Source organism: Halichoerus grypus, chromosome 4 (assembly GCF_964656455.1).
Source record: "Halichoerus grypus chromosome 4, mHalGry1.hap1.1, whole genome shotgun sequence".
Taxonomy (NCBI): Eukaryota; Metazoa; Chordata; class Mammalia; order Carnivora; family Phocidae; genus Halichoerus; species Halichoerus grypus.
In genome coordinates this window covers 181,194,805-181,213,775 of record NC_135715.1, presented here as the reverse complement: position 1 = coordinate 181,213,775, position 18,971 = coordinate 181,194,805, and the positions used below count along the sequence as shown (strand labels likewise).

The window sequence follows — 18,971 nt, the reverse complement described above, 5'->3', positions numbered from 1 at the left end:
TGTACATACTTAGCAGAAATCCAGGTTAAGGGACTGTGCGTGTGTGTGTACTCACACATAGAGTTATACATAGTATAGGATAATGAGTTAGCTGACTCTGCAAATTGGATCACATAAGACCCAAGCTTAAAAGCTGTAAGTGGCTTTACACACACACACACACACACACACACACACACACACACCAATTAGTATCACCAAATCCCTTGACTTCATACTGCTCCCATAACTTTAACCAACCATCTTGATAGAAAAAAATAAGAAAAAGAATATAAATGGTTTAGAGAAAACCCAGCAAACTACTGTGAAACCGAGTCCAGTATCCTGTCTTACTGGATTGGGGCAAGAATGCTCTCACGCTGTATACAATCAATCCCATCAGGGGCAGGTAGAAGCTCTTTGGAGGCAGAAGTCATCTGTCATCTCCCCACACTGGGCTGTTCAAACAGGTGTTCTCACTGGGAGAATTTTGCTGAATGAGTAAATGATGGAACTAAAGAAAAACAAGCACACATAATGTTGCTGCATTTTTTTTTGGTGGGGGGAGTGTGACATGCTGGCTCAGATGATTGAGAATGAATTTTTATTTTTATTTTTTTTTTAAAGATTTTGTTTATTTATTTGACAGAGACATAGCGAGAGAGGGAACACAGGCAGGGGGAGTGTGAGAGGGAGAAGCAGGTTTCCCGCTGAGCAGGGAGCCCGACGCGGGGGCTCGATCCCAGGACCCTGGGATCATGACCTGAGCCGAAGGCAGACGCTTAACGACTGAGCCACCCAGGCGCCCCGAGAATGAATTTTTAGATAGATCAAAACAATCAGTTATAAACACCTCTCACTTAGTTATGGGAACAGAGGAATTTCACGGACTAGAGAGCAGAGAAAACATTTCTTCTTTGGATTTATGAGGCAGGTTATTTGGGGCAGCGTATTTATCTTCATAATTCTGTTTCCCTTGGTTTAGGATAATGATACATTAGCTGACTTGGTAAATCTGATCACACAATCTCCAAGTTTACAATCCATAAATGGCTTCCTGTCTTCCTTAGGTAAGACCAGAATCAGTGATGTGGCCAGCCGGGCCTCGCCCTCGTCAGGTCCTCAGCTTCCTCTCACCACACTGCCTTGCTCTCACTCCTAATCCACCTGACACCTCCACTCCCATGTCACCCAGATAATGTGTAACACACTCAGGAGGAAGTGCGGTGTTTTTCTCGTTGGCTTTGGTTACAGACTGTAATTGCATTTTTAACTTTTATTGTTAATGGCAATTTCCCCCACTGGCACATGTTCAATGCTTGATAACTTTATATTGAGAAAATTAGCTGAATAAATGAAGGGATGAATATATTAATGAATTCACGAGCATGGAGGTAGAAAGAGGGAGACCCAGCCTAATTAAATCATGGGAAGAGAGCTGTACTAAGGGTCAGAAGCCTGAAATCCACTTCTTGATTTGAATCTGCCACATACCAATGCGTCTGGACAATTTACCTGATTTCTCTTGAGCTTCAGTTTGGTCACCTAAATAATCAGATCATAACACCGGGCCATAGATGTACAGGTTTTTGTGACGATCAAATAAGATAGCACTTATAAAAGTATTTTAAGAGCTAAGACATGGCATATAAATATAAGGCATTATTTTATTTTATTTTTTAAGGATTTATTTATTTATTTGAAAGAGACAGAGAGAGAGCGTGCACATGTGTGCATGAGTGGGAGAGGGGCAGAGGGAGAGAGAGAAAGAGAGAGAATCTCCCGCCAACTCCCTGCTGAGCATGGAGCCTGATATGGGGTTTAATCCCATGACCCTGAGATCATGACCTGAGCCAAAATCACGATTCGGAGGCTCAACCAACTGAGCCACTCAGGCTCCCCAACATAAGGCATTATTTTAAATGGGTCACAAATGATCCATAAAAGTGATAAACTTAAATTCCATAATTCAGCTTATATATAATTTGCAATAATCTTAGAGCACACTTTGTAATTATATCAAGTTCTGTTTTTTTTAACTTGTATACTTAAATATTAACTAGAACACAGAGGAACTCAGATACAATCAGAAAGCAACGTTCTTTTCTCCCCACAAACCAGTTCCAACCTGCTGTGGGGTGGTGGGCAGTTGTTTCTTGCCTTTTGGATCAGCCCTAGGCCAACTCCCAGAACTTTCCTTTTCATTTTGATAATTAAAAATTTTTCAGTTTCTTCAAGTAAAAAAAAAAAAAAAAGTCTTATTGGAATAATAATTCAAATGCCTAGTTTTTTACGTTAATTACAAATTTGAATTTTGTTTCAAGGAACTTCTCTCCTGGCCCATTTAGCCCTGTTCCTGGCACACAGGAGACCACCTTTCTCTCTACCTCATCTCCGGGTGTTTACCCCTAACTTGCCCTTAACTTGGTCCCCACCATGTCTGCCTTCAAAGGGGCTGAGATAAGAGGAAGGGGTTGAGGTGAGGGGGTAGGGAAGGTGTTCACTGACACCAGCATGAGCTGATATTTCTCACTCTTTGGTTATAGGGATGGAAAGAGAAGTGAACACCTTTCTTCTTGGGGTGGACCTAGAAGGCCCCCCCTTAACTGGCTATCTCTCCCGTGTGATCCCCTTGCTGTCTGCCCTCCAGACATCCTGTCAGAGGCACCTTGAGCTATGTCCTACAGAGTCCCTGCCACTCTGGGCAGTCACATGACTGAAGCCACCCCCAGGTTGCTCTCTGTGGCCTAATATGGTCCATGGGAAATACAATTTATGCACATCTTTGACACACCATCAGTGGCCAGAGAGTGACTTGCCAGGCAGCTTTCTGCTCTGTGGTGATAGGCCATTCAGCTAACCTTTTGCATTTTTATTTTACTGTGTCTCCTCAATGACTGGAAGCCAGTAGCGAGATTTCCAAGTAGTCCCATTCGTTTCCCTCCCTTGATTATCACTGGGAAGTTTTCTATCAAAGATGGAGACTCTTTCTCTTCTCTCTCTCTCTCTCTCTCTCTCTCTCTCTCTCACACACACACACACACACACACACACACAGTGTCTAGCCTCTCAACCTGCAACCACTTTTCCTAGGCTAGAGATGAGAGGTCACTTAAGGACAACAAAATTCATTTTGATAACTTCTTTTGCCAATTCTGCTTCTGTGGTCTAGCTTTCTGCCTTGCAATGTGAGAGTAATTACCTCGTATCATTTTTAATTATCCTTCCGCATGTTATACCCTGTTTATTTGCTTTCAAACCCTGTAAAGACACATTCTGGCTATTTAAAATGGTTAACTCACCCCACGTTCCCCTTTTCTGGCTGTTTCTCAAAGCTGTATCACTAGTATCAGGAGAAATACAAACACAACAATTTCTCTGGTGATCACAAATTCTAGCAGGCAGAAGTCACAGTTTTCCACAGAGAAATAAAAGTGGGCTGTTGGGGATACGACTTACATTGCTCTCCGAAGGCTCTCCAAATGAGAATTCTGTTATGTGTTTACTACGAGAATTAGAAAAGAGAGCGTTAAACTCTAGAGTGGAAAATACTGTGCAGAACCTAGCAACGGGATCTGGCCGGTGTTCCCGGAGGAAATAACCATGCACCCAATTATAACTGAGAAGGAGAGCAGATGTGGAGAGCTGTCTTCTGGTGCTTAACCCCACTGTACAGAATGACAGCCTGGAGGGTCGTAGATGCTAAAGCCCACAGCTGCTGAGGGCTGCTGGGGAGCCAAGCAGGAAGTTAGTCAACATCCTACAGCAAAGCCCAAATTACAGTGGGGGCCTGAACTCTACCAGATTGGTTTTTTTGTTCTTGTTGCATAGCAAAAGTGAGGGAGAACTCACGGTTCCTAGCAAGACATAGCTCCTTGACGGCAAAACCATGGCAGTTAAAAATGATTCTTTGAAACATGGGATGGTGAAGCAAACTGTGGGAGAGTGGATCTTCACTTTTTACCTTGACTTTCTGTGTCTCAATGAGCATGCTCTGTTCATATAAACATCATAATAAAGCATTTCCATTTGAGGGATATCAGCAAAATTGAAACAGACTGTGATGTCTATGTCAGTGAATTATTTTAGGCTACACCCAAACTCAGTGACCCAAAACAACACTGATTTAGTTTTGTTCATGAGTCCATGAATGGGTTGAGGTATTCTTCTGGTGTCGGCTGGGCTCACTTGTCATCTGCGGTCAGCTGTAGCTCAAGGGGGTGTTTCCCCTAGGTCATATTATGCTTTCTCACATGTTTGAGGGTTGGCAGGCTGAAGGCTGAAGACTCCTGGCTTTCCTCCATGTATCTCCTCCTCCCACAGGCTAGCTCCGGTTTGTTTATGTGGCGGTGGTGGGATTGGAAAAGAACGAGTAGAAGCATTCTTGAGGCTGAGGCTCAGAACTGACACACAGTCCCTTCCATCTCATTCCGCTGGTCAATACAAGACCCAAGGCCAACCCAGATTCAAGGAATAAGAAACAGACCTTACTTCTTGACAAGGAGCTCTGAAAGCACATTGCAAAGGGTGTGCATGCAAGGAAAGGAGGGTATTGGGACCATAACTGTGTCCCAAAGGTGCCAGACCATGTGAAGAAAGGGAAGAAAGAGAAGAGGGTATAGTTTAAGAATTATGTAGCCATATCAAAATGGTTAATAATAATCAGGTTCTAAAAGTAAATCTTTTTCAGCCACACTTCAGTGAGTGAGCTCTAGGAAACACTCTACCTCTCTTACTTCCTGGCACTTACTTGTCATTTAATATCACTTTCTCCAGGAAGCCTGTCTAAATCACCAGAGAATAAATCATGTCACTGTGTCTAGTATTTCCCCCTCATAACACTTATAAGAATCTTTTATTTTCTGTCTTCCCTGTTAGACTACACACCGGGAATATGGGTCCTGTCTACCATATTTGCCTTGCACACTCCGCACCTCTGCACTTAGTCCCTGCAATGACACAGAGGAGATGCTGAAAAAAATACTCCTTAGAAAATAAATACCAAGGGAATGAATGAATGAATGAATGAATGGATGAATGAATGTCAAGTCAGGTATTTACAGAAGGATATGTGCACATTTGGAGATACCAATATTTTCGTGTGATTCCCACATCCTTGCCAACATGATTTTAAATCCCATTGATTGCTACTAAGCAAAACAGAAACACTGTGAGAGAGATTAAGATTTTTTTTTGATAACTCTGTATAATTGCAGCAACCAAGTCTTAAAGCCTGCACCTGATCCTTTCTCCAAATTTTATGCATATAGACTCGGGGGAACCCAAAAACAGCCATGGCACTGGCCTAAAATCTTTGTTGGAAAGTGCACAAATGAAGCCTGGGCTGTTGCACTAACAGTGGCCCCGGAGCCAGGTACATTATGTGTATCTAGAGAAAACTCTGTATCCTATTTGCAATGAGCTGCACTTTCCAAAGGAAACATTCAGTCTTGGTCCTAGAAAAAAAAATCTGAAACTTTTCCAGTAAAATTGAATGGTAACAGAATAAACTGTGGGCCTACTAGCTATTATAAGCCAGCTTTATACCAGGCATTTCTATGCATTTTTTAATTTAACCCTCATAATGACCCACACAGTGAGATTTCCTGTATCTTTTCTAAAAAGCTAGAAAAAACTGGGACACAGCAGTGTTATGTAATTTCCTCAAATCATTCCCACCAAAATATTAATTTATTAACATTGTTGCAAAGCATGGTTTACTTGCACTGAAAATATTAGAGAGTGGGGATGGGCGGCACCTGGCTGGCTCCGTCCATAGAGCATGCAACTCTTGATATCAGGGTTGTGAGTTTAAGCCCCACATTGGGTATGGAGCCTACTTAATTAAAAAAAAAAAATTAAAAAGAGAGAGAGGAAAACTGCATAGATTTAGTGTTTTGCCAGGAATTATTATCATTAATACTGTTCCACAATTCCCAGTCCTGCCGCCCAATTTGATGCTGCTCAACTTCTCTCAGTGTGTGTGCTTGGGGCCTCTTCCTGGATATGAAGCGCTGAATCCTGAATGTTTTTGAGTTATAGCTGCTGGGAAGTTTATCAGCAAAGTGAGTCATTGATTCCAACATTATCAAGTAGAGTACAGTAAATATGTTTCAGAATTTTCAAGACGAAAACATCTTTCTTAAAAATCAACTGGTAAAAATGCAGTATTCAAAGACTACACTCTTGGATTTAATCATCATTCCCTTTGCTGAATCCCAGTTTTCTGTTGCTTATATTAAATGGCCCCCATTCAGCTACATCTCCTTGGCAGGCAACCAATCTTAGGCCTTTGGCTAACACCCTAACATCTTTGTGATCTTCCCAATCTTCAAAGAGGTGTTTGGAATATGGAATTGAAGTAGAATTGTGCATGTTTTAGGAACCCTAGTCTGGGGGATGGGTGTGCTAAGTGGTCAGGTTGGAACCTGAGCTCTCACCATCCCCAACAAAACAACGCATGATCCCCACTTTGGCTGCACTTCTCTTGCTTTCTTCTCTGTCTAAATTCATCTCAGCTCAAGTCCCAGCTCAAATGCCACTACTTACAGGAAACATTTGGAAAGGTGTCTGGAATCATAGTGATAACTAATATTTACTTAATATCTGTTGTGCTCCAGATACCATGCTAAGTGTGTTAATACATTATCTCATGTAATTCTCACTTTTGTTTCTCAATAGCATCTATGAGTTAGATACTATTATCGTCTATATTTTATGATGGAGCTTGGCGACATGATGGGACATACCCAATGTTATCACTAATAAAAAAAAAATTCAAATTTAAATCTAGATTTACTGGATGTCCAAATCACAGTGCTCAACCACTATCTTATACTTTATGTATGCTTTTATTAGTCATATAAAATTCACTCTACAAATGTGGCATGTGAGAAATGGCACATTTCTTTGTTTTCTTTAAATGAAATCAAATCTATATGTGTTCTTGCTTCCCTGAACTTGTGTGCACAGGACTCTTCTTGGACATGAAGGGCTAACTCAGGAAGGATGGTGGAAAATGTTTCCCTGCAATGGGTCATGAAAAGGCCCAGAATTGTTCTGCAGAGCAGAATATATAAGATGGCTCTTTTAGTCTTCAGACTACACTGGTCATCATGAGGGAGTCTCTTTTCCAGGCATTAAGAGCCTCTTAAAGTACAGCATTCCATATTTGGGAATTTGGGACCATAAAGCATAAAGTCCAGCCTCACTGGAAGCCCCATGCAAACTCTAGTCCACCTTCCCTCCCTCCCAATCAGAGGCCAGGCCACTTTACCAGGATGCTATGAAGGGATAGGCTGCTAGTCCTTACAATTCACAGAATGCCATACCTTTGTCTCTTTTCTGAAGTTAAAAAAAAAAAAACTCCCCCTCCCTCTTGATCATCAAAAGCTATTTACCACTCTCAGGGCACCTAGGTGGCTCAGTCGGTTAAGCGTCTGCCTTCGGCTCAGGTCAGGATCCCAGGGTCCTGGGTTGGAACCCCGCGGGCTCCCTGCTCAGAAGGGAGTCTGCTTCTCCTTCTCCGTCTGCTTCTCCCTCCACCCCTCCCCACGTTCCCCGCTCCTGTGCATGCACTCTCTCAAATAAATAGAATCTTTAAAATAAAAAGCTATTTACCACTCTCTAATCCTCATTCATACCAATAGCTCATCCTTCTCAAGGAGATGCAGCTTCTGAAAAATAAAAGCCAGGAAGGCAGGATGCCTATTGGCACCTGCTGCTTCTACTATAACCCAACCTCTCTGTTTCAGGGTCAAGTCTATGTCTCCACCCAGTGGAATGTCACTACTTGACTTTACAAGCCAGAAAAGACAAATTGGCAGACTTTAGGTCTTACCCAGTCAGAGGAAGTAAACTATTCGATTCATTTTTTTTTCCTGAAAATTGAGCTGTATTTAAAAATTGGGAGATTTCACATGAGAGCAATTAAATCTTGAAATTTGTGGGAAAAAGTTCTCGTGGTGAGCATCAGTTGGTACTGAATAGCTTCTGGCCCCTCGAGAGGCCCCTGTGCTTTCCAGGTCACCTGCATTTCCATCATTCAGTCGGATGTTCATTGGTATGCAATGGATTTTCTCTGCAATGGAGAAATATTTTTCCATGTGTAAGCTTCTAACAAAGGTGGAAATATATAACTTACACCAAAAGGGCTTCAAGGTCCAGAAAAATGGGGAAAATACTTTCCTTTGTGGAAGTCAAGAACATTCCCATGTATGGAATGTGCAAACAAAGCACGTCTGTTTTGAAGGAGGAACCTCTCTTAAATTACTCACTAATATTCGCATCCCATGTTGGACAGAAGCTGAGGTCTTTTCAAGACTTTTCCACACAGAGTTTAGCCAAGGCCTTCCGAATTTACTTCCAAAAATGCTTCTTCAGTCTAGCCTGGCAAGGCCAAGCCGCAAGAGGTTTGCCTACAACTTTGCTCAACCTCTTCACCCCACGTGGAAAGCTCTCTATGCATCTCTACCTAATTATTAATAATAATTATTATTTTGGGGGCACCTGGGTGTCTCAGTTGGTGAAGCATCTGCCTTCGGCTCAGGGCATGATCCCAGGGTCCTGGGATTAAGTCCTGCATCAGGCTCCCTGCCCATCAGGGAGTCTGCTTCTCCCTCTGCCCCTCCCCCATGCTCATGCTTGCACTCCCTTGCAAAAATAAAGAAATAAAATACTTTTAAAAATTAATTTTAAAAAGATCTGACATAATCTTTTATGGTTTAAGACTCCAGGTCTCCATTAAGTCCTCCATCTTTTTTCAAGCCTGCACTAATTTTCTCTTCTCTGAATAGTAATCTACAGTAAACAGTAGATAACAATGAAAGCACATTTAGTTATACTAATTAATTTATGTTCAATAGTTTCGTGTCATAAAGAAGCATAGTAAGATCTTTGAGTGGCGAAGACCTTGTTTTATATACCCTATGTGTGTTTGTGCTTTATATACCCCGTGTGTGAGTGTTTATCCCCCAGAAACCATTACAGAGTTGGATACAAGCTGCTTAGAAACTATTTGTTGATTGATTCGGTGATTGAAATCTGAATTTTTGTGAATACTCTATTTACTTGTATAACTTCCACTTTTTCCCATTATTTTCATGAGCATTTGGGTCCCAGACCGCCACCGCCTTCAGGAATCACCCTCTGGGGAATCTCTGATTTACTAAACAACAGTGACTTTAATAGAGTTCCACAGCAACCAGTGGCAATGTTAATTAGAATTGAGATCTCCTGACACATTCCTTCTCTTTACTTCAGCAATTCCTCCATTCCTCAAAAGAGCTGTTAAGAGCAGCCATTCCAAGTAGCTAAACTACATTTGATAAAGCAATAGTCTGTGACTGGTAGCAGTTCCTGTGTGTGTGTGTGTGTGTGTGTGTGTGTGTGTGATTGAGATTGAGAGAGAGAGAGAAAACCAGAGGCAGGAAGTTGACAGACCGGGGTATTGATAGATACGGGGCTATTGATAGGTGGAACAGGTGAAACCCTCTTTCCTCTCTAGTGTTAGGTGTGGACCTGGGTACCTCTGTTATTACGGAGGAAGATTCTTGGTTGCAGTTTCAGTGTTTCTGGTAGGGGCTTAGCAGTTCAGTGACCCAGTGGCAAGGAGACAATAATACAGAGGAGGTGTGAAGAAAAGGAAAAGAGTAAACACTGACTTCCATTCCAAAGCAGCAAGTCCAAAATGCGCCCTTCACTAGTTACTTGCCTATTCTGGACAAAGGCCATCTCACTGATGAGTATCCTCTAGTTAGGGCATCATTTCATGAAAACACCAAAGGTGAGTAAACTTCAGATATTCTAATTTTATACATTTTTGCTAGTGAAGCTATGGCATTTTCTAGTATAGAATTGCACATTTTAGGTTCTTTCTTTTTAGAAACATTAAAGCTACTAATATAACAAATATTTTTTTTTTCTTTTCTCCTTTCCCTCAAAAGAGGTACAAGGGTAGATTCAGTAGATAAAATTGCTATGACATATTTGGGAGGGACTGACTTCTAAAAGTTTAATTAATTTTAATGCTCTTTTGAGTGTTCATTTTTTAAAAAAAAAAGAGAGAGCGTGAACTGGGGGTGGGGGAAGGTATAGCGGGAAAAGGACAGAGAGGATCTTAAGCAGGCTCCATGCCCAGTGTGATGCCCAGTGTGGGGCTCAATCCCACAACCCCAAGATCATGATCTGAGCCGAAATCAAGAGTCGGATGCTTAACGGACTGAGCCACCCAGGCACTCCTTGAGTGTTCATGTTGATAGTTTCTCTGGCATATAAGAAACCCTAACTGACATTTATATATGGGATTCCACATTTGCCCCTGCATTTCACATTACTTTTAATAGAGATACAAAAATGTCTTTATCAAAAATGTACCAGAAATCTCTTCTTCTTCCACCTTTAGCTACATCTTTCATCATCTAAGATGGAGAGTGTGAGGGACTGAAGATATTTATGTCATTTCTTCTGGTCAGTAGACAATTTACTGCCCTACAAACACAGCTGAAAGACCCAGGAAAGCAGATTTTAGATGTCATAAAGCCAAAGAGATGCTTTGGGATTTTGCAGTGGAAGAAAGTGAAAGTATGTTATAAATTCTGCTTACACTCTAAATTTCTTGGAAGAGTCACGTCAGTGTCAAAAACATTACAGTTTGCCCATTTTATGCACCTTTCCAAATGTTCAGTAAAAGTTTAATTGTGGACCATCTAATTGTTTCATTTTCATTTATTTTACATATTCTTCTTCGTTTGCCCACACCTGAAAATGTTTGAGTTCCCCAGGGTGCAATCTCCTTTTCCTTCTCATCTCAGTTCCCTGCTCTTCTAGTTCAGAATCATCCAGTCTTGGGGTTCTAACCACCCCAGAGGTCTCTAGCCTCAGTCTGTAATATTGCTAAATCTCTTCAGCTACAGACCTGTAATTCCAAGTGTCTACTAGCTTCTTAATTAGATGTCCCAGAGCACTTCCAACCTAACATAGTCAAAAATTAAGTCCTGACTTTCCCACCTAACCCACGGTGCACAGGTCACCTTGACAACTCGTATTTTAGTAAATGGCCTCCCAGTCACCCCTTCTTGAAGCTTTGGAGCCATCAGAGATCGTTCACGATGATAACTGAATTGCATTGTACCTATCTTAACAATATTTAAAGGACTACAAAATATCTACCACATAGTGTTCAAAATCTAATCATGATGTGGCAGATACTGTCCATTGCTTATGCAATGTTGTCTTCCCTTTCTCCCTAAGAATATAGACTGTTGCTTTCATTTCCCAGTGGAAGCAGAAGCCTTTGATTTAAGAGAAAGAAGGGCCCTCTATAAACTCATGGAAATCCCATTCCCCTTCACTGAGTTATGGGTCCAGAGGACATGTTTCCCAGTTTAGACCAACTAGATGAAAGGGACTCTGCTGAGGCATGATGCCCAGAAATGTCAACTCATGATCATGAAAAAAATCATCAAGGGTAGCAGAAGGGCAGAATTTAAAAAAACAAAACAAAACAAAACAAAAACAGAAAGTCCCTGTGTCCTCAATGACATCATTGAACAGTTGCAAAATACCTAAAGCTGCCCACCTCCAGATTGAGTGCTAGGGGAGTTAACAGAAGCCACTGTTACTTAAGCCACTGTTAATTGGCATTTTGTTGCTGAAAGCATTTCTAGGTAATACACAGGCCCTTCAGGATTCTTGCTTTCTGGTACCAACCTACTTTGCAATTTCTTCAGTCAATTTTCCCCCACCTTCCACTGCAAACACAGTATGCTCCATCCCATAGCATTTTATTTTATTTTATTTTATTTTATTTTATTTTATTTTATTTTATTTTTTTAATTTTATTTATTTATTTGAGTGAGAGAGAATGAGAGATAGCACGAGAGGGAAGAGGGTCAGAGGGAGAAGCAGACTCCCTGCTGAGCAGGGAGCCCAATGCGGGACTCGATCCCAGGACTCCAGGATCATGACCTGAGCCGAAGGCAGTCACTTAACTGACTGAGCCACCCAGGTGCCCCAATCCCATAGCATTTTAGGTGTTCATCCAGAAGGCAAACTTCTCCATCATCCTCCTGGGGAGCAGCTCTTGATGTTTCAAGCTCTAGCACAAATGTTAACATCCTAAAGCAGTTATTATTTTACCCACTAAAACCCCCTGATTGTTCTTGCCAAAATCATACACTCCCAGGAAAAATTAATTGATTTCTTTTTTGTTTCACATATTAGTTGAATATAACACCTTGTATTGTGATGTTTGTCTTTCACTTGACTTTGAGCACCTGAATGCAAGAATGTCTTACTCATCACTGTGCTCTCAGACACTAGAACAGTGGCTGTTACCTAAAGATATTCAGGTAATGCTTTTGGTTTTATATCTCTAGTCACAATAGGAGTACATATTATTTATATTTTTTTATCAAACTGGTACAAATTTAAATAATTAAAAAATACTACTAATAAGCCTAAAATTAATCCTAAGTCCCAACTGAATCATGATGTCAACCTTCTTTGGGAGAGGAGTTTTTTTCCTACAAAATATCATTTGTTTCCTATGTTTCTTTTTCTTTTTGACAAAATGCACAAGTCTTCTCATATACCTATAGCTGTTTATACTTTACTAACAAAAATAAATTTTTACTTTCTGCTAAATTCATTTGTCTCTTCTCCAAGATTTTTATGGCTTCATCACGAAATAAGTTACATTTTAAGTCTGGAAAAGCTACTCTCTGTCTCTGCCTGGGTCCTATTCTAGAAACATCCCTTCCCAAATACAGAGATCATTCATCCTGTTCCAATTTTAACTTGTGCATGACTGCCAGAGAGTCCACAGGCTAAATGCATGTAAATTGCTTTCCAAGATGAGTATCAGAGTTGAAAAGAACATTAAAGGATTGGTCTTTCCTTCAGAACCCTAACATTCTTAAGGGATAGAAACCTGAAAACTACAGGAGGTCACTTGATTATTTGTTTTTTCTTCCAATTGACAGCTCTCTGTGAGTCCATCATGTAGATTAATCACTTCAAAGCAAACATATGCTGCTTTTAAAAACTTGATGTTTCATAATATTTATCTATTAACAATGCAAAATTGCATTGCAGATCTTAATTTCAACTTGTGAAATCTAAAGGTGTATTCGATTAAAATGTTCTAACTCTTCTGACTTAGATCTGGAAACTTAGTACCATGCCCATGGTCCAGCTACAGCATTCAGATCATTACTGTACATACCTCATGATATCTACTCTCTTTACTGCCTTCAGACAGTTTTTTAACCTATATATTCTCACTTTCATTTTTTCCCAGTTGCCTAAAATCTTTTCTGAAGCACAGGAGGCATAAACTCTAAGTCACTTAAACTTTATAAATTAAAACTTGTTTCAATGAGGCCTCTAGATGCTTTGGATAAAATTTAGTACAAGATGTTTCGAGCTGTCAGAGCTGCTTCATTGCACTGCTCCAAGAAGCACTATTCACTTCTCTACCGTCCATGTGGATAATGTTCCCTGGAGTGGTGCAACACGTTGTCTCGTCCCTTTGTGTGAAGGGCTACTTATGCTGTCTCTATGAGTAGAGGCAGTTCTACCTGTGGTTATGCTTCTCTAAGTGATAATTGCACCTGAAAGATCATTATCTTTCTTACCTGAGCTGTGGTTTCCTGCTAACAAGGTGGGGCTCACAGAGCATCTTCCCAGTCTACTGGTGACCACAGGTGGTCCTGGTGTTCCATCCCATTCCTGAGCTTTGATAGGCTCTCTGGAAGACGCCCCGTGATGCCCTCTCTCTTTGCTGTCCAACTTTGGTAATGGCTCCGTGCTGTGGCTTCGGATTTTCAGTTCCTCTGTCGATTCTGTGTATTAACCAGAATTACATTCTGTTAAACAAAAGTTGAATCCTTCCCAGATTCCTTTAAAACATTAAAGAACAATTTTCTCAAATGCTTTCAATATATTTTTGTCAACTTGGGAGTGTGTTGGAGATTACATTTAAATATAAGAGGGACAGAGATCACACGGGGCCTTTTTTCTGAGGTGTGCAGGTTAATATCATTGGGAAAGAGTTTTCTCATTGGAACCTGTGCTCAACTTCAAGGAAACTTCTTAAAGAGCATGTTAGACTCACAGTCTTTACTGTCTCATCTTCCATTCATTCTGCCACCCACTCTGAATTCATCAATTCAGCCCACCACTCTGCTAAAACTGCTTTTGCTAAGCTCACCTAGTGCCTTCTAGTTGGCAAATTTAGAAAACATTTTTAAGACATTTGACAACTCTTTGATTACTTTCATTTATATCTTCAATTCTCTTGGCTTCAATAATGGCCCATCTTCCCGGGTTGTGTTCTACATCCAACACCATTTCCTTGCCATTCATATGTTCTCTTCCTCTAAGCATCTCTTACATGTTGTCCCCAAGATGCTAGCTTAGCCACAATTCTTCTCATTCTATACATACTCTTCCTGTGATTTTATCTTCCAGGATTGTTAGTGATTTCTAAATAGTTTATCACAAGCCTGGATCATTATCCTGGGCTTTAGACTCATTTATCCAATTGCCTGCTGGGTGAGTCCATCTGGATGCCCCATGGATAACACAGATTTAACATTTCAGACATTGGACTGACACCACTTCTTACTATACCAATAGTTCCTCCTGTTCTGTCCAGCCAAACACCCAAGCTAGATGCTTGTATTTCCCTTTCCTTAACTTTTTACTCCCTAAATCTATCAGTCAGTGGATTCTACAGATTTTATTCATGAATATCTTGCTTTCCCTTCTGTTGCACTTTGTATCACATCTACCTTAATTACTTTGGTTCTAACTCTAATCATTGCCCTTGAATTATTGCAGCTTGTCTCCTATTCTCTATCCTTCTCTCTCTAAAGTATGAGCTCCATATACTGCCAAAATGATGTTTAAAATGCAAATCTAACCAAGTGTATTTTTCAGTGAACTGATTTAATAGCCACTCTGTTACACATATACAAAAGTGTTTAAAAACACATGTAGTAAAGATGGTTTATGAGTGATAACTGGTTGGGACGTTCAAAACAGTGTTGTCTCAGGGAATGGATGTGATAGCCATTCTATAATGCACATTGAGAAGTGTTTAAAAACAAAAACAAACAAAAAATGCAAACCTGTTTATAATGTAGCCTTGACTAAAATCCTTCCAGAAGCCTCCTGTTACCCACACAATTATGTCTAATCTCCTTACTGTGACCCACAAGACTACCCACCATGTCATTCTTCCCTTCCTCTCAGATGTCATCACTTTCCACCTGAACATTGTATTCAAATTGGTTGGACCTTCTTCCTCCCACTCCACTTCCAACTCAAACAAGGCTGTTCTTGTGCTACCATCTTCTACATCATCTGCTTTGTATATCTTTGTATCTCGTCTTTGCTCCAGGAAGGCTCCTCAGTCCTGGTTACTCAATTTAAGTATCCTCCAAAGCCTCCTCCACTCATATCCCCACCTCTTGCTGGGATTTGGTCATCTCTGTATTGATGTTTTATATCATCTTTCAATGTATCTGTTCTTCCCAAAAGGCCCTGAGTTCTAGGAAGCAGGGACTAAGTTTTGTTTTGTTTTGTGTTTTTTTGTTTTTTTTCCCAATGATGTCTTTAGCACCTTGCATACTGCTCAATAGGTATTTAATTAATTTTTTTTATTTAGTAGTTTTCTCAACTCCTCAGGCATCTTTCTGATGTGTGTAGGAAATACAGTGTTCCTAATGGAATAAGAGAATGAAGCAAGTGTTATAAATGTATCCGAGTGACATGAAGCTAATAGTATTTTCAAAAATCTGATTATCTAACAATCACAGGTTGTAAGATTCACCAAGTTGAAAGTTTCATTCAAATGAGGAATTATTGGGAAAGACTGCATTAAAAAAAAAATCACAGAAATGGTTCAGAGAATCTGTACTTTGCTTTCTTTATATTTAGGTTCAAATACTCATCAACTTGCAGCAGCGTGAGAATACAAATGCCCCACTTTGGCTCCCCAGTACCTGAATCTGTGGTGCAGAGACAGAAAAGGTTTGTAATATTGTCAGAAGCCCTAGGTGAGATCATCTGAGTGGCCCAGCTTTGCAGGCCTGACATGGTGATGGGCTGGTAATCCACATCACTGAGCACTTGGGTTCTCCTCTTGGAGCCTCATTTTTTCTTAACTACAAAGTAGAGATAATACCAGGCCGGTCTAACCTCTCCAATGTAATTGGAAGGATCTAATGATATTCTAGATTTTAAAATATTTTTGAAACTAAGTAGTGCCACACATGTAAAAGATACTATTAATTTAAATAAACTGTAGCCATTTGTCCTTTTTGAATTTATTTAATCTTTCTACATCTGGATCTAGATAATCACTGAGAGATTGAAACACAAATGGAAAATTGCCAGGCCACATATAAAAATAGAACTCCGACCCATTATCTACAGTAATGAGCCCAGAAATCCAATCTACTTCCCTTAAGTCAGACTTATAGGAAGTCAGACTACTATCTCTAATAACCAGTCCAGGTAGCCAAACAATAATCTAACAGTTGGCTCAAAGCAGCCAGGATTTAATTAATAACTGACAGCTTCCCGAATTTTGCCCCTGCTTCCAGAGTAGGACCACCAGAGAGAATCAAATCTGCATCCCTATCCAATCACATAGGACGCCTTCCTGGTTGGCCTTGCTTGCAGCCTCCCCATGCCAATAGCCTCCATTTGGGACATATCTGAAGTCTAGCCCATTTCCCACAGGACTTTCTCACTCTTCTCCCTGCCTTCAAATCTCTGCAATTGTAAGTGACCATGGCTAACTGCCTTGCTATAGTGAGCTCTGAATAAAGAGCTTTTGCCTTTTCTCATTTGTTTGCTCTTCATTTATATGCACATTGCTATAGTTCCTTCTAGGTCCAAGAAGCTATGCAGTTGTGTAAACACATGTCATGAATATTATTCTATGAGATAAAACTTAAACCAAGAGGGTAGTCTTATAATAACAACCTCAGAAAGATTCCTGGCCTTTAAATGGGCCTCACATAAGCCTAAGTCAGAGTTACACTAAAATCGAATATAGGAAGTAAGAATATTTAAAAAGTGCTACATTCCTGCATAATAATTACAGCAAGACAATTTAACTAACACTTGCTTTTCAATGCCCTGAGTCAAATGGAATAAAACCAGTATCAGAAAAGAACATCATAGACTATTTCCAAGCTGTTTATTCACAGTTTCAAGGAAAATGTAACTCTGGCTTCCAAATGTCACAGCCTCAAAGCCTAATGACCCATCTGTTTCACTTTACCTTCTCTTCCAGATTTCAAACAGAACATTGAGATGCTTGCTTTTATTATCAACTTTTGTATTTTTTTCCACTACCAATATTAAGCATTTACTATCTCTCTCTGTCTCTCTCTCTCTCTCTCTCTCTCTCTCTCTCACACACACACACACACACACACACACACACACACACACACACACACAGTCTTCTTCCACTGGAACTGAAACTAACCAAACTAAAAAAAATGCTTACACATAACATTGAATCCAATCTCTTTCCTGTGGGTTTGGGTAACATTTTAAATATGAAAGGCTGGGGATTTGTGTCAAAGCACCTCCACCAACCTCAGTTTCTTTGTTCTCATTCAAATTACTTGCATACACATACTAGGGAAGTGTCACTTAGGTCTCAAGCCTCAACTAAATAAAAGCCCAATACAGCTTTGGAAACAAAAAGGAGTCTTTTTTTTTCTTTCTTCCTTCTTTGTTTTCAAGTCCCAGAGGTTAGTCTTCAGTGAATTCTGGCAGATATATTTAGAGAAACTTGAACAAAATGATGGAAGAAATTGTGCTACTCGGACTTGTGTGTGGATGTACCTTAACATCTGCCTCCCAGACAGAATGCAAAGCTGAAAACTCCGGAAGAAAATTGTGAATGTACTACTGAGAATTTTGTTTGGGAATAAATCTAGTTTCCTACATAGATTCATGAGAAGCTTCCTATAAAATGCATTTTCTAATTAAAATACTATGAAAATCTCCAAAATAGCTGTTGCAAATAAACAAATGGAAAGCAGATAATCAGACTAAGAAATATATACATGAAGACATATCAAAACCTCAAAGAAATCTACTCAGAGGAATCAGGAGGTATTTATCTCTATCCATATATTTCAATGTTTTCTTAAAGCCTGAAAAAGAAAATTGATGTTGTACCATAAACTTTCCTGAACAAGGTCAATCTTAGGCACTGTGGTAAATTTCTAGGTGGGATCCTAGTTTTTTTAGATCTAAGTTCTTACAGCCTTAGCACGTAGCACAGGGCTAACTATGTGGAAGGTGGTCATCCTCTGTTCTGGAATGAAGGACTGAGTGTCAACTATTGATGTAAAATCCGATGTTCTGCCCCTGCCCCACCCATGCCTGTGCACGCTCTCTCGCTCAAATAAATAAATAAATAAATAAATATCTTTTTAAAAATAAAAAATAAAATAAATAAAATCTGATGCTCACACTGAAATCTGATCTTGAACTGAAATCTTGCTGTGAGAAATGCATGTAGATTTCATTACATTCATCTTTCAGACTGTGTGCTTTGCCTATTATGGTCTTAAACTTCTTACAGTGTTCAAGTTAAAGAAAGACAAGTAAGGATAAGAGACTAGGAGCAATCGTTTCATGACCAAAATATTCTCTCCAGGTTTCCAATCTTGTCACACTTCATGCTGCTAATTCTGAAGTTCCTTCTCAGAATTTCCCCTCTTTATGCTATCTCTGGATCTACACTTGTCTCTCCGGCTTCTACCTTACTCTTCTCCCTCTGCATCCCTGTATGGGGGCCCTGCGCCACCTAGAAAGACTTGGCTTCCCGGGTCTGATGGCTTTTACCACCAAATCTGTCCTCCACCAGATACTGAGTTTTCCCAGTTTCTCTGACTCATTCTTCCTCATCAACATTTACTCTCTCAACAGAAAAGGTACAGAGGAGGGGTGTG

General features: G+C 40.1%; 1 protein-coding gene across 1 annotated transcript in view; it reads right to left on the bottom strand.

The window, feature by feature from the left end:
* The window catches only part of NYAP2 (neuronal tyrosine-phosphorylated phosphoinositide-3-kinase adaptor 2), a 260,638-nt gene that overhangs the window by 55,068 nt on the left and 186,599 nt on the right, over positions 1-18,971 (bottom strand). The window contains exon 6 of the mRNA XM_036092197.2: positions 13,617-13,823. Coding sequence (XP_035948090.1) covers positions 13,617-13,823 — 207 coding nt within the window. The remainder of the gene's footprint in view (positions 1-13,616; positions 13,824-18,971) is intronic.